At 47.5% G+C, this 13252-nt stretch overlaps 1 protein-coding gene across 1 annotated transcript; it reads left to right on the forward strand.

Annotated features, from left to right (window-relative positions):
* Positions 1-7767: 7767 nt before the first annotated feature.
* On the forward strand, positions 7768-12350 carry FZD8 (frizzled class receptor 8). Its single transcript, XM_080812556.1, has one exon. The coding sequence runs from the start codon at positions 9542-9544 to the stop codon at positions 11624-11626; it is 2085 nt and encodes a 694-aa protein (XP_080668682.1). The 5' UTR covers positions 7768-9541; the 3' UTR covers positions 11627-12350.
* The last annotated feature ends 902 nt before the right edge of the window (positions 12351-13252 follow it).

Genomic DNA, 13252 nt, shown 5'->3' on the forward strand with positions numbered 1-13252 from the left:
TTCAGTAAGGTGTTCCTTCAAGTAATTGCCCTTAGGGATTTTGTGGTGAGACAGGGACATGAGCAAACACTACAAACCACCCAGCTCGTTCTGCCAGACAGAGTCATTCTCCAACCTGGCCTGGCCAAGAGGCCCTAAAGGCAACCGGATTTCTGAAAGCAGGAATATACTACTCCTATTGAAATAAATAACTGCAACCTTATTAACAGATCCCACCTGCACGTAGTTATAGGGAAAGGAGAAGGAGAGACTTGAGTTTTGCTGGTAATTAACACACAAAGAGCATGAGAATCTTCTTCAAAGACTGCAAGGCTATACCATATCTGACCTTGGACAGCAAGAGTTACACACATACTGGCCTCTTACCACATGGTGTAACAGGCCTTGGGGTTCCAGCGGACACCTGTGGTTACCTACACAAGGCCATCCCCTTACCTTTTCCCTCATTGGCAAAGCTTCGATTTTGTTTAAGTGATCCTTCCTCAGCGCACCGGATCTGAATGTTGTGGCCTATCATCTAATTCTGTTCCAGGAAAGGCTAGATTACAGAAAAATGTCCCTCTTTCTGCCTCCAGATATTGGTATGTGAAGACATGAGCTGTAACCAGCAATATGAAGCCACTTTGGAACCATGAGAGAAACTAACCAATACACTGAGGCTAACAAAGAAATAACTAGAAAGGATATGGTCTCAACAGTGTCATAGATTCACAGAATTAATCAACTTTGCAGCCATCCCACCCCCAGATCCCATGTAACATGAGATAATGTGTCCTCTGGGTCACTTTCAGCTAACACCCTCTTATTGAAAGCTGAAAATACAGTAACAGATGCTGAACTCTGTCTATCCAAATGTAACCTGCCAAAGAAGCAAATTATGTCAACTGATTAAATGCAAATAAAAATGCTTCTGTTCAAGGAATGTTCTTGCTGTTACATGAACAAGTGTAACAAATGTGAAGGCAATTCATCTTCCAGATTCATAAATGCTTTGCCACATGCATTAGAACATTAGGCCTCTCCTCAAATTAACAAACTCAGTGATCGTTCTTCAAAATCTCTGTGAAGGCCTTTCCCAGCTTCTTACCGCGCATGTTTAGTTGTTCCCTAATATTGTGTATTTTGTAGATACTTCTACCAAACAGCTTGTAGTTGTGTATCTGTTGCTGTCCTATGTGAGTTCCCTACAAAAGAAATAATATCTGTGATGGTTAATTTTATGTGTCAACTTGGCTAGATCACAAGGTACCTGTATATTTGGCTAAACATTATTACTGGGTGCATCTGTGAGGGTCTTTCTGGATGAGATTAACATTCGAATCAGTGGACTCTAAAGTATATTGCCCTCCCCAGTGTGAGTGGCATCATCCATCCATTGACAGCAAGAATTGACCAAAAGTCAAAGGAAGGGAGAATTCACCCCTTTTCTGCATGTTTGACCTGAGACATTAGTCTTCTTCTCCTCTGAGATTGGGAACTTCACCATCAGTTCTGGTGGTTCTCAGGTGTTTGGAGTTGGACTGAACTACACCACTGGCCTTCTTGAATCTCCAGCTTGCAGATGGTGGATTGGGGGACTTCCCAGCCTCCATAATCACATGAACCAATTCCTTATAATAATTCATATATATCCCATTGGTTTGGTTTCTCTAGAGAACTCCAACACAATGTCTCATCTACCTTTATAGCCTAACACTTAACATAGGACCCAGCACTTAGCTGGTGTGGCTATTTTAAAATATGGCTCCCCAAATTCCTTCCATTTTGAGGAAAGTCCATGCCTCTGCCCTTGAATCTGAGCTGGCTTTTATATCAACTGGTAGCTGCATGAGTCAACCAGCTTGGTCATTTATGCTTGCCAGGCCTGCAGATGACTGCGATCCTACAGATACTTGATTGCAACTATAAGAGAGATCCCAAGCAAGATCTGTAACCCCCTCTTAAATTCCTGACCCTTAAAATTGTGAAAGGAAAAAAACGTTTGTTTTAATCTACCGAGATTTGGGGTCACCTTTACACATTAATAGTAACCAGAACAATTAGTGCTAAATATTAACTGAATTTATGAGTGAGAGGTAAAGGAGATCTTCCTACCATTAAAAAAAAATGTTTTAAGGATAAGTTCAGGATAACTTCATCCTGTAGCAATTTTTGTGGTCAAAGATACATTTCCTATCCCTCTGTGTAGTAAGAGTGAACTCCTACGAAGCTCAATTCATTTATCAAAGTCTAGACATTGTGCTTGGTGCCTGTAACTTTTGGCTCATCTAACTCTCACAACCAATGGTGGGAGGGGGCTCATATTTGTCATTACATACCTTAAGCATGAAGAAATGAAGCTCAGAGAGGCTACAGGTTACCTGTCTCTATGGGTAGCAAATAACTAAGCTGGAATTGCCCCCAGGACTGCCTGTTCCAAACCATGTCTTCTCTCCACCACTGCACAAACTCTCCTTCACTAACTTGCACTTTACCCATAACCAGTAAAAAGAAAGGTCCAAATAGTTCGGCATATCAGTATGTAATAGCACAGTGGTGACCTAAGAATACATGCAATAGGCTGCATCAGCCTAGGGCAGATCTGGACATTGTGCCAAGGACAGATAAGGCTAGAGCCATCAGAATTCTACTTCTTTTTTTTTTTTTTTTAAGATTTTATTTATTTATCTGTCAGAGAGAGAGAGCATGAGCAGGGGGAAGAGCAGGTAGAGGGAGAAGCAGGCTCCCCGCTGGGCAAGGAGCTGGATGCAGGACTCGATCCCAGAACCCTGGAATCGTGACCTGAGCTGAAAGCTAATGCTTAACTGACTGAGCCACACAAGAGTCCCCAGAATTCTACTTCTAATGCCAGTTCCATGGCCCTGCAATAACAAACTTTGTCCTTTCCTCCCTCACATCCCATTCAAAACCACAGATCTTCAATCAGAAGGATAGCTCTGGATCACTGGGATAGAGAATCCAACCAAAGGTAAGGATAATAAGTCAATCTGTAAATTGCCCAACACATTTTGACAGCACAGGGCTATACATAGGATTGAATATCTGTGGGGGAAAAGATAGCTAAGACATGATTCCTGATCTTTGGTAATTTTGATCCATTTAAGGAAAAAGGACAAAATATATAAAATAAAGAAAAGCACAAAACAATATACAAGTGCTAAGTCTAGGGTTGTTTCAAGACTTTTTCTAAGTATAAAATTCAGACCATTAAGAAAAAATAAAGATTATTCCTAATCAATCCAGTTCAAATACGTAATAAGTAATATTTTTTTGGATTCTTTCTAGTTTTTTCTATACATACATAATGGTATAATTGAGGCTTAAACCATATTGTTCTATATCCTGCTTTATTTCACTTAATACTATATTCTGAACACATTCTAGAATAGGATTTTTTATTAATTTTTTAAAAAATTTTTATTTGACAGAGAGAGACTGCACAAGCATGAGCAGGGTGGGGGAGGGGAGAGGAAGAGGGAGAAACAGACTCCCCATTGGGTAGGATGCCCAATGTGGACTCCATCCCAGGACCCCGAGATCATGACCTGACCTGAAGGCAGATACTTAGCCAACTGAGCCACCCAGGCACCCTACTGGAAAACCAAACCAAACCCTACAGGACTGTGTTTTGAGAAAGCACCCAGGAGTTCATATTAATGTGATACAATTTATATAAATTCCACCTACTAATGCATCCTTTTTTTCTTATGCTGTCTTTATGAATTATTATACTATGAATTATACTTATTATAAACTAATAAGGTTAATCCTATGAAAGTACATTTGCTTGAGAGAGCATGTGAGACTCATACCAGACAAAAAATAAAGTGCTATCATGTCTCAAATTAAAATTACATCCGATTACCTAAGCCTGGTCAAAGATAAACAAAATAGAAAGAAATGTCATTGTCACCTCATCGCCTCCATGCACTTAGTGCCCTTATAGTTATTACCGTATTACTAATGTAAAAGACCATCATTTTAAATGATTCATTGTTACCAGAAGTAAACTCTTATACACCAACATTTTTTAATATAAAGATTCTTTGACTTACATGAGCCCTTCACAGATGGTATTCAGTACAGTTTCTCCTGTAGTATATTTGACTATTTTTTTTAATTACATGGTATAAGACTTAAAAGAAAAAAAAAATCTAAAATTCCAGAATCATGTCCTTGTTTGTAACAAAGTCTCCAAAAGGGAAGGAAGGGGCTTAACAAAAGGAACTCAGCAGTTATACTACCCAGGGTATACACATTATAAATAAAACACGTAGTAAACTGTTTGACATTTATTTCATACCAACTGTACAGAGAATTGTATTGTGTGAATTTCTAAAGGAAAAAAATGTAGATATCAATGTTTTCTTGGATCTAGATCATACTTAATGAATAGCCTGAACAAAATACCCTGGAAGACTATGCATATCGCTAAATGATATTGCTTGAAAGTTAATTTCAACTAATAATATGCAGCTGACTGTGGTTTACCTGCTCAATAGCCATTCTCACTTCCTTGACTTCCTGCCACTAGACCCCACCTGTCACCTGCCACCCACCAGATGCTCGGTCTCCCAGCCTCCCTTGCAGCTAAGAATGGTGTATTGCTTCCAACAGTGTGACCTAAAGAGAAGATCTTCATGGAAAGCTTTTCTTTTCTAATAGGACAGTTGCACAGGGGCAGGCTCTGCCATCTTTCTTGCCTCTGTTGCGGTCCCATGAAATGTGATGACCTGACAACGGGAGGCCCCATGTAACCAAAGGGGAAACCAAGAGCCTAGAAGCCTATCTGCAGGCCTAACACTGAGTCACAATGGTGGAACTTCCTGCTTCAGACTGACTGACATACCATATTAATTAAGTAACCTCCTTAACTAAGCCAGTTTTACTTAGTGGTCTATTGCCCTGAAAGTTCCCAAACTAAAGCACAATGCACCCTATGGCATGAAGAGTTTCAGTATCTGGCCAATATTGCAGTATGAATGAGAAACAAATAATAGTTATTGATTTTTAAAACACATTTTAGAAGAATTATAAAATGAAATAATGACAGTGCAATCACCATTTTTTTTTTTTTTTTTCAAAATGGCAGCTGCATGTAAAGTGAGAATCTGACTCCTGGCCCTTAGTGTATATTTGGCTCCATTGTCTCCAGGCATTCATAACTGGGCCTTCCTACAGCAGACAGAGCAAGAGTAGTTCCTTCTGACAAGATCCTTTTCCTGGTGGTAGAGAAAACAGAAGAGGATGATGGTTAATAGAGTTTAATGTTAATATGGAAATAATCTCACCCATTTTAATTCTAACAGAAATTGAAGCAGGGTCAGTTGACCTCTCTACCTTTTCTTCTATTCATGTAGCAAGTGATTCAAAACATAAATTTTCTGAAAGATTTTAAAATACCAAGAAGCCCCAATATTAACCTATCAAGTTTTATAATCTCCAATGATATAATACTTGCTTGTTTACCTGAAAGAAAATAAGCTTTTAGAAGAAACAATTGCTGTTTTATATAATGTCTAAGAATTTTCATTAGTTACTAAAAGGTTCTCCATTTAATCTTGAATGAATCATTTTATTGGTGTTGGTACAGGGGCCCACACTGGAATCAAGATTTTTATATTGGATTTTTAAACTATAACCCACTGAAATGTAATTTCCCCAAACTTCCTTACAGTCAAGACATATACTATATTGATAGTCTCCTATCTAATTTGGTATCCAATGTTTTATGAAATATTCCCTCCTATGAGTTAGATTCCTGCCTCAACTGTATATATTATTATGCTTGTAGGCTATTCAGTAACAAGACATCTGTTCAGAAATCCCTCTAGAAGGTTTCTTACATTATTTATGTCACTACTAAAACTATTTCCCCTCCCTTAAAAAACAGCTGCTTTACATACATACAAGAGAAAAAAGATCATTATTTAGCCAGCAATGTTGATAAATGATTCTGGTGTCTTTTAGCTAACTGTCATTGCTTTCTATATACTAATTAGCTTTTTATACACTAATAAGTCTCTTCTGCTCTCAAAGACTGTCAAGTAGCCATTTAATAGTAAATTTTAAATTCTATTCTTATATCTTCTCAATTAAGAGCAAATTTTAATGATTTTTATGTAAATGGCTTCAACCTCACAAATCAGTAAGCTCTCCCAAAAGCTTGTACCATGATTTTTGAAAGCGCTGAACTTTTGTCTGCTTATTTGCTCCTGCAAGCTAATATACTTACCAAAAATTTCCACATTCCACATCATCAAAGCTTTCATCTTGTCTCAAAAGAAAAAAAGTTTAAATGCCGATTAAAAGCCAAAATCAACTATTTTCAGACTCAATTTTCAAATGTCAGTTTGTTTTTACCTAATTCTAGTAAATTTATATAGTGTAATTCTAAACTTCACTCTTTGACGTTTTCCTGCTGAAGAAAAGCAGTAGAACTTTTCACCACCTGTGTTGCTTTTGGAAACTAGCCCCTCCCATCTGTGGTCTGGACAACATAGTACCCAGGCGGGTCCTTACTAAGGGGACTGCCTACACACTGCTCTCAGGACTCCAGCAATTACCTGCGGTTGCTCTGCAAGCTGGATGTCCTGGAGAAGGCCCTCTATGAACAAGGTACCAACAAAAGAGATAGGTGACTTTCTACATTCAGCACACCATAAAAGGGAATTCCGAATGCGAAGAGAGGGGAAAGGAATCCATAGAAAAGACCAACTAAAGGTCAAGTCTTTGCATTTTTGAACAGCAACCATTTTCTGCTGAATTAGCTAATACAGTATTTCTCAAGCCTTTGAATTAGATTCCTACGGAGTTTAGCTTTTCCAAAACAAAAGTGGGAAGGAAGTGTTGTTTTTCAGTGTAAAGAGGTTCTAACTAGATTTCAATTAAAAGAAAAAAAAAGATATACAGCTTGATGGATATGCCTAGAATTCTTGGCCAAAATACAGAATTTGCCAAAAACGGGGGGGGGGGGGGACACAGATTCCATTAGCTCAAGCAATATACAAATGCTAATTATTTTTGTTCCACGACAAGAGTTGTTTTTATAAAGATAAACACCACCTACCACCAACAACACCCCCCCCCAAAACTGAACTGGCCTCAAATATACCCTTAATTATTCTTCTCTGTTCCCACACAACAACTTTGGTTCCTAGCCCTACTCGTTCCTGCTATGAAACCTGACAAAAATCTTGAAACAGAAAGACAGAGAAAGAGGAGAGAATCGGGTGGGGGTAGAGGGGGGAGACACAGAGAGAGAGAGAGAGAGAGAGAGAACGTATTTTGCCACCCTCCTGGCTAACTGAAATGCTTGTTCCCGAGATTACAGTAATTACAGCCACAGCATGAGTTCCATACAAGCGCTAAATGAAACAGCACATCAATTAAAAAATAAACACTCCATTCTAAGAGAAAGACAACCCCCTGGGACGTCCTAACAAGCGTAAATGAACCTGCCAGGCCGCCGGCCCCTCGGGCCTCCGCCTCCCCTCCCCATCTTAAAGTAGTTGCGGAGCTGGCAGGGGCAAGTACTCTTTGGCGTTGTCCCAAGCGGCTGCTAAAAGCAGCTTGGGTCCCGCTCTGCTCCTAGCGGATCACTGATACGTGTGGGTGCGTCAGCGCCAGGGCTCAGTACCGCCTCCCACGGTAGAAAAGGAGGCTCTGGAAAAACGGTGAACTTTAGACATGTATTTGTTCCAAAAGTACGAGGCGAAGAGAGACAATCCAGACGCAGTCTGCCCTACTTATAAGTTGGTCTTTCTTTTCTTTTTCTTTTTCTTTTTCTTTTCTTTTCTTTTTTTCTTTTTCTTTTCTCTCTCTCTCTCTCCTTCTTTCTTTCTTTCGGAAAGGAAATTATTTTTTCATAAGGAAGCACTGTGTCCTAGATGCTTTACAGACTTTAGCCCACCTAACTACCGGAATGCCCTTTGAAATCCGCACTATTACCCCACTCTTCAGGTAAGGAAACTGAGGCCACTCAGCGGAAGCGAGAGAATACTGAGCCAGCCCTTGTGCCTGGCGCCTCTCGCGCCCCTGGGCACCGGCGGCTGTGCTCCCGTACACTTCCTGGGGTGCACCCCCCTCCACCGCCCCGTCCAGATCCATCATCCAAAATGAACTGCCGTCCTTCCGCTCCTCCCACATTTCCAAGCCTCAAACAGCATCATTCTAAGAGCCCCCAAGAAGAGCACCCCTTCCCGAGTCTCCTGCAGAGTCCGGCCCCAGTCAGGCTCCCGCGCACTCGCGTCCGCGTAGGTTTCCCACTGACCCAGCTCACGGAGGTGCGCGGGGTCACCGATATTACCGGCCATGAGTAGGCAGGGACGTGACTTGTTTGAAACGAGCCTGGAAAAGCACGCGCGTGCATAAAACCCCCATCCCGGTCCCCAAAAGCAGACTTGGGGAAAAGGAACCAAGAACTCAAACGCACTGAGCTATGTGGCGACGTTTATGGCAAAACCTCGCTCTCTGCGGTCAATCCCAAGGTTACCGAAACTCCAGCTGCAGAAAGCGCGCATGGCCATGGGGGACACTCCTGACCGCCTTAAGGAAGGCCGAGTCTTGGGAGCGCATAGACTCCGCCCCGTCACCCGGCGATTGGCGCTCCCGGCCGAGGGCGGAGACCGAGTCCGCGCTGTATAAATATTCATGAGCCGGCCGGGCGGCGCGAGCTGGGCCGGAGCCGGGAAGTTGGGTGAAGGGCGCTGCTCCCGCCGAGGAGGAGGAGGAGGCGAAGGAGGAGGCGGAGGCGACGGCGGCTGAGGCGGTGGTGGCTGGGCGCGGGCTGCGCCGCTCAGGTGTCTACTCCGCCTTGGTCTGGATTTGGTTTTGTGTCTAGCAAGAAGGGGTCTGCCTACACCTCGCCCGATTGCCGGCCGGAGCGCGGAGCGGACTTTTACCGGAGGCGGAGTCTGTCAGTCCCGGAGGTGGACAGACGGACCGACGCCGGGGAAAGAGGGCGGCGGCCTCTGCGGAGGCGGGTCCCGAACTCAGGCAGCAGAGCTGCGCAGCTTTGGGGGCGAGCATGAGTCCCCGGGGACAGAAAGGGGGCTGCAGGGGCTGACCCGGCGCGGGGAGCGGCCTGGCCCAGCCATCTTGACTGCGCACCGCGGCCCGAAAGGAAACTTGCCGTGCCGCCGCCCTCTGTGTCCGGCAAAGTCACCTCACCGTCGCCGGCGCCTCGTGGAGAAGTGGCCGGGAGCGCGGGAGAGAAAGCGATCGAAAGAGGGACGATGAGCCGGGGACCAGCCACTGTGCTGCGAGAGGGCTGAGTTCGACCGGGAGTCAGCAGGGCAGACTCTCGGGGACTGTGGTGCACGCCTGCAGAACCCTCGCCGCCGGTGCCCAGGCTTCGGACCCCGCTGTGCGGACGCGTCCCGAGAAGGGACTAGGTTATCTGCAGACACCCTCTCCGGGAGAGGCAGGAGAGAGACCAACAGGGCACCCGCTTTACCCTTCTCCGGCTCCCTCGCCAAATCTCCCGGCGCCCCTCCGCGCGCCGCCTGGAGGGCGAGGGCGCGGGGCCGCGGCGCGCAGCATGGAGTGGGGTTACCTGTTGGAAGTGACCTCGTTGCTGGCCGCCTTGGCGCTGTTGCAGCGCTCGAGCGGCGCGGCGGCTGCCTCCGCCAAGGAGCTGGCGTGCCAAGAGATTACCGTGCCGCTTTGCAAAGGCATCGGCTACAACTACACGTACATGCCCAACCAGTTCAACCACGACACGCAGGACGAGGCGGGCCTGGAGGTGCACCAGTTCTGGCCCCTGGTAGAGATCCAGTGCTCGCCGGACCTCAAGTTCTTCCTGTGCAGCATGTACACGCCCATCTGCCTGGAGGACTACAAGAAGCCCCTGCCTCCTTGCCGCTCGGTATGCGAGCGCGCCAAGGCCGGCTGCGCACCCCTCATGCGCCAGTACGGCTTCGCGTGGCCCGACCGCATGCGCTGCGACCGGCTGCCGGAGCAGGGCAACCCCGACACGCTGTGCATGGACTACAACCGCACGGACCTCACCACAGCCGCACCCAGTCCGCCGCGCCGCCTGCCGCCGCCGCCTCCGGGTGAGCAGCCGCCCTCTGGCAGCGGCCACGGCCGCCCGCCGGGGGCCAGGCCCCCGTCCCGCGGTAGGGGCGGTGGCGGCGGGGACGCAGCGGCGCCCCCCACGCGCGGCGGCGGCGGCGGGAAGGCGCGGCCCCCTGGCGGCGGCTCAGCGCCCTGCGAGCCGGGCTGCCAGTGCCGCGCGCCCATGGTGAGCGTGTCCAGCGAGCGGCACCCGCTCTACAATCGCGTCAAGACCGGCCAGATCGCCAACTGCGCGCTGCCCTGCCACAACCCCTTCTTCAGCCAGGACGAACGCGCCTTCACCGTCTTCTGGATCGGCCTGTGGTCTGTGCTGTGCTTCGTGTCCACCTTCGCCACCGTCTCCACCTTCCTCATCGACATGGAGCGCTTCAAGTATCCCGAGCGGCCCATTATCTTTCTTTCGGCCTGCTACCTCTTCGTGTCCGTCGGCTACCTGGTACGCCTGGTGGCTGGGCACGAGAAGGTGGCGTGCAGCGGCGGCGCGCCGGGCGCGGGCGGCACGGCAGGAGCGGGCGGCGCGGCTGCGGCGGCGGCGGGAGCGGGCGCGGCGGGCGCGGGAGCAGGCGGCCCGGGCGGGCGCGGCGAGTACGAGGAGCTGGGCGCTGTGGAGCAGCACGTGCGCTACGAGACCACGGGCCCCGCGCTGTGCACCGTGGTCTTCTTGCTCGTCTACTTCTTCGGCATGGCCAGCTCCATCTGGTGGGTGATCCTGTCGCTCACGTGGTTCCTAGCGGCGGGCATGAAATGGGGCAACGAGGCCATCGCCGGCTACTCGCAGTACTTCCACCTGGCCGCGTGGCTCGTGCCCAGCGTCAAGTCTATCGCCGTGCTGGCGCTCAGCTCCGTGGACGGCGACCCGGTGGCTGGCATCTGCTACGTGGGCAACCAGAGCCTCGACAACCTGCGCGGCTTCGTGCTGGCGCCGCTCGTCATCTACCTCTTCATTGGCACCATGTTCCTACTGGCCGGCTTCGTGTCGCTCTTCCGTATCCGCTCGGTTATCAAGCAGCAGGGCGGCCCCACCAAGACGCACAAACTGGAGAAGCTCATGATCCGCCTGGGTCTCTTCACCGTGCTCTACACCGTGCCCGCCGCCGTCGTGGTCGCCTGCCTCTTCTATGAGCAGCACAACCGCCCGCGCTGGGAGGCCACGCACAACTGCCCGTGCCTACGGGACCTGCAGCCAGACCAGGCGCGCCGGCCCGACTACGCTGTCTTCATGCTCAAGTACTTCATGTGCCTCGTGGTGGGCATCACCTCGGGCGTGTGGGTCTGGTCTGGCAAGACGCTCGAGTCGTGGCGTGCCCTGTGCACCCGCTGCTGCTGGGCCAGCAAGGGCGCCACGGGGGGCGGGGGCGCGGGCGCCGCGGCCGCTGGGGGCGCCGGGGGACCCGGGGGTGGTGGGGGCGTGGGGTCCGGTGGGGGCGGGGGTCCGGGCGGTGGGGCGGGATCCCTCTACAGCGACGTCAGCACCGGCCTGACGTGGCGATCTGGCACGGCCAGCTCCGTGTCTTATCCAAAGCAGATGCCGTTGTCCCAGGTCTGAGTGGAGGGGAGGGGGCACCCGGAAGGAATGGGGAGGGGGGCGAGGAAACCAAGTGCAGCGAAGGGACACTCGATGGGCTGAGGTTCCCACCCCTTCACCGTGTTGATTGCTATTAGCATGATAATGAACTCTTAATGGTATCCATTAGCTGGGACTTAAATGACTCGCTTAGAACAAAGTACCTGGCATTGAAGGCTCCCAGACCCAGCCCCCTTTCCTCCATTGATATGCGAGGAGCTCCTCCCGCCAGGCGTTAATCTCTGTTGGCAGAGGAGGGTGGACTCTGCTGCGTTTCAGAACGCAAGGTTTGGAGCCCTCGCTGGTTGCCATTTGCTGAGCTTGAAGCCAGATCTACAGATTTCACCTGAGGGACCTATTTTTCTCCCTCGACTGTCCTACGTAAACTCTTACTCCTAACATATTCTAGAGGAGGGATGACCGCGACCTAATGGAATTGCACGGTTTGGGTATTCTTAATGACCAGGCAAATGCCTTAAATAAACAAACAAGAAATGTCTTAATTATACACCCCAAGTAAATACGGGTTTCTTACATTAGAGGATGTATTTATATAATTATTTGTTAAATTGTAAAAATGTGTAAAATATGTACATATCCAAAGATATACAGTCTGTACATTTTTTGTAAAAAGTTTAGAGGCCACCCCTGTAAGAACAAATATAAGTATTCTATTTTGTCAATAAAAATGACTTTTGATAAATGATTTAAGTATCACCCTTTCCCCCTGCCTCTTCTAAGCTGTTACCTATTTAAAGTGCTTGCTAAGGACACATTGAAAAAAATGGACATTTTCTGGTTTCTCATTCTGTACACTGACCTTAGGCATGGAGAAAATGACCTGTTAAACTCTATTTCTTAAGTTGTTAGCAAAGTAAATATCATTGTTGAACTGAAATCAAAATTGAGTTTTTGCACCTTCCCAAAAGATGGTGTTTTTCACGGTAGCCCTTTTCTCATCCATGGATAACAACACTCATCTTAGTATATGTAAATGGAACTTTTGCAAGGCAACAATTGCACTTAGGCCTTGTTAATTTATCTTGTACAATATCACTAAAGGCTTCAAAACCCCACATTTATTTCTTGGTGTCCCTGATTTTGAAAGCACCTGGGTTTTCAGGGACTGAACACACTGCTGAAGTGTAGAGGTTAATGTTTTAAACCATAGATCACACTTTACAGTGTAAGTCACTTGACTATCTGGTAGTGGAGCAGGCGCTCTTTAATGGATTAGACTAACGGGTTAACATCTTAATAACCTTCCAGGCTTGTGTATATCAAATGTGCTGCTTTTCCTAGAGAAAAAGCTATTGTTCCTCTGTCAAGACTAAGCTAATTTATTTGAGCAGAAGGCTGTTGAATTAGCAGAAGAATGCTTTGGCAATTGTTGAACTTTTTACCTGTCTGCCCAGTGGCCCAGCACATCATTCCTTTAAGAGGAGCTAAATGAATAGGGTTAATCTGTAGGGAACTTGGTCTTTTGAGTTTGAAAAACTTTGATCTTTTCTCCTCTCCAAATGTGCTGTATAGTCTGAAGTTTCTTTCCCTGCTGCCCGGCTCCTCTTGGTGCAGACCAATTGGCCACCGCGGAGCCTTAAAGTTCTT

The sequence above is a fragment of the Martes martes genome, assembly GCF_963455335.1.
Source record: "Martes martes genome assembly, chromosome: 8".
Taxonomy (NCBI): Eukaryota; Metazoa; Chordata; class Mammalia; order Carnivora; family Mustelidae; genus Martes; species Martes martes.

Excerpts from the sequence above, each read along its gene's own strand:
- FZD8 (XM_080812556.1), top strand. The coding sequence starts at position 9,542 with ATGGAGTGGGGTTACCTGTTGGAAGTGACCTCGTTGCTGGCCGCCTTG.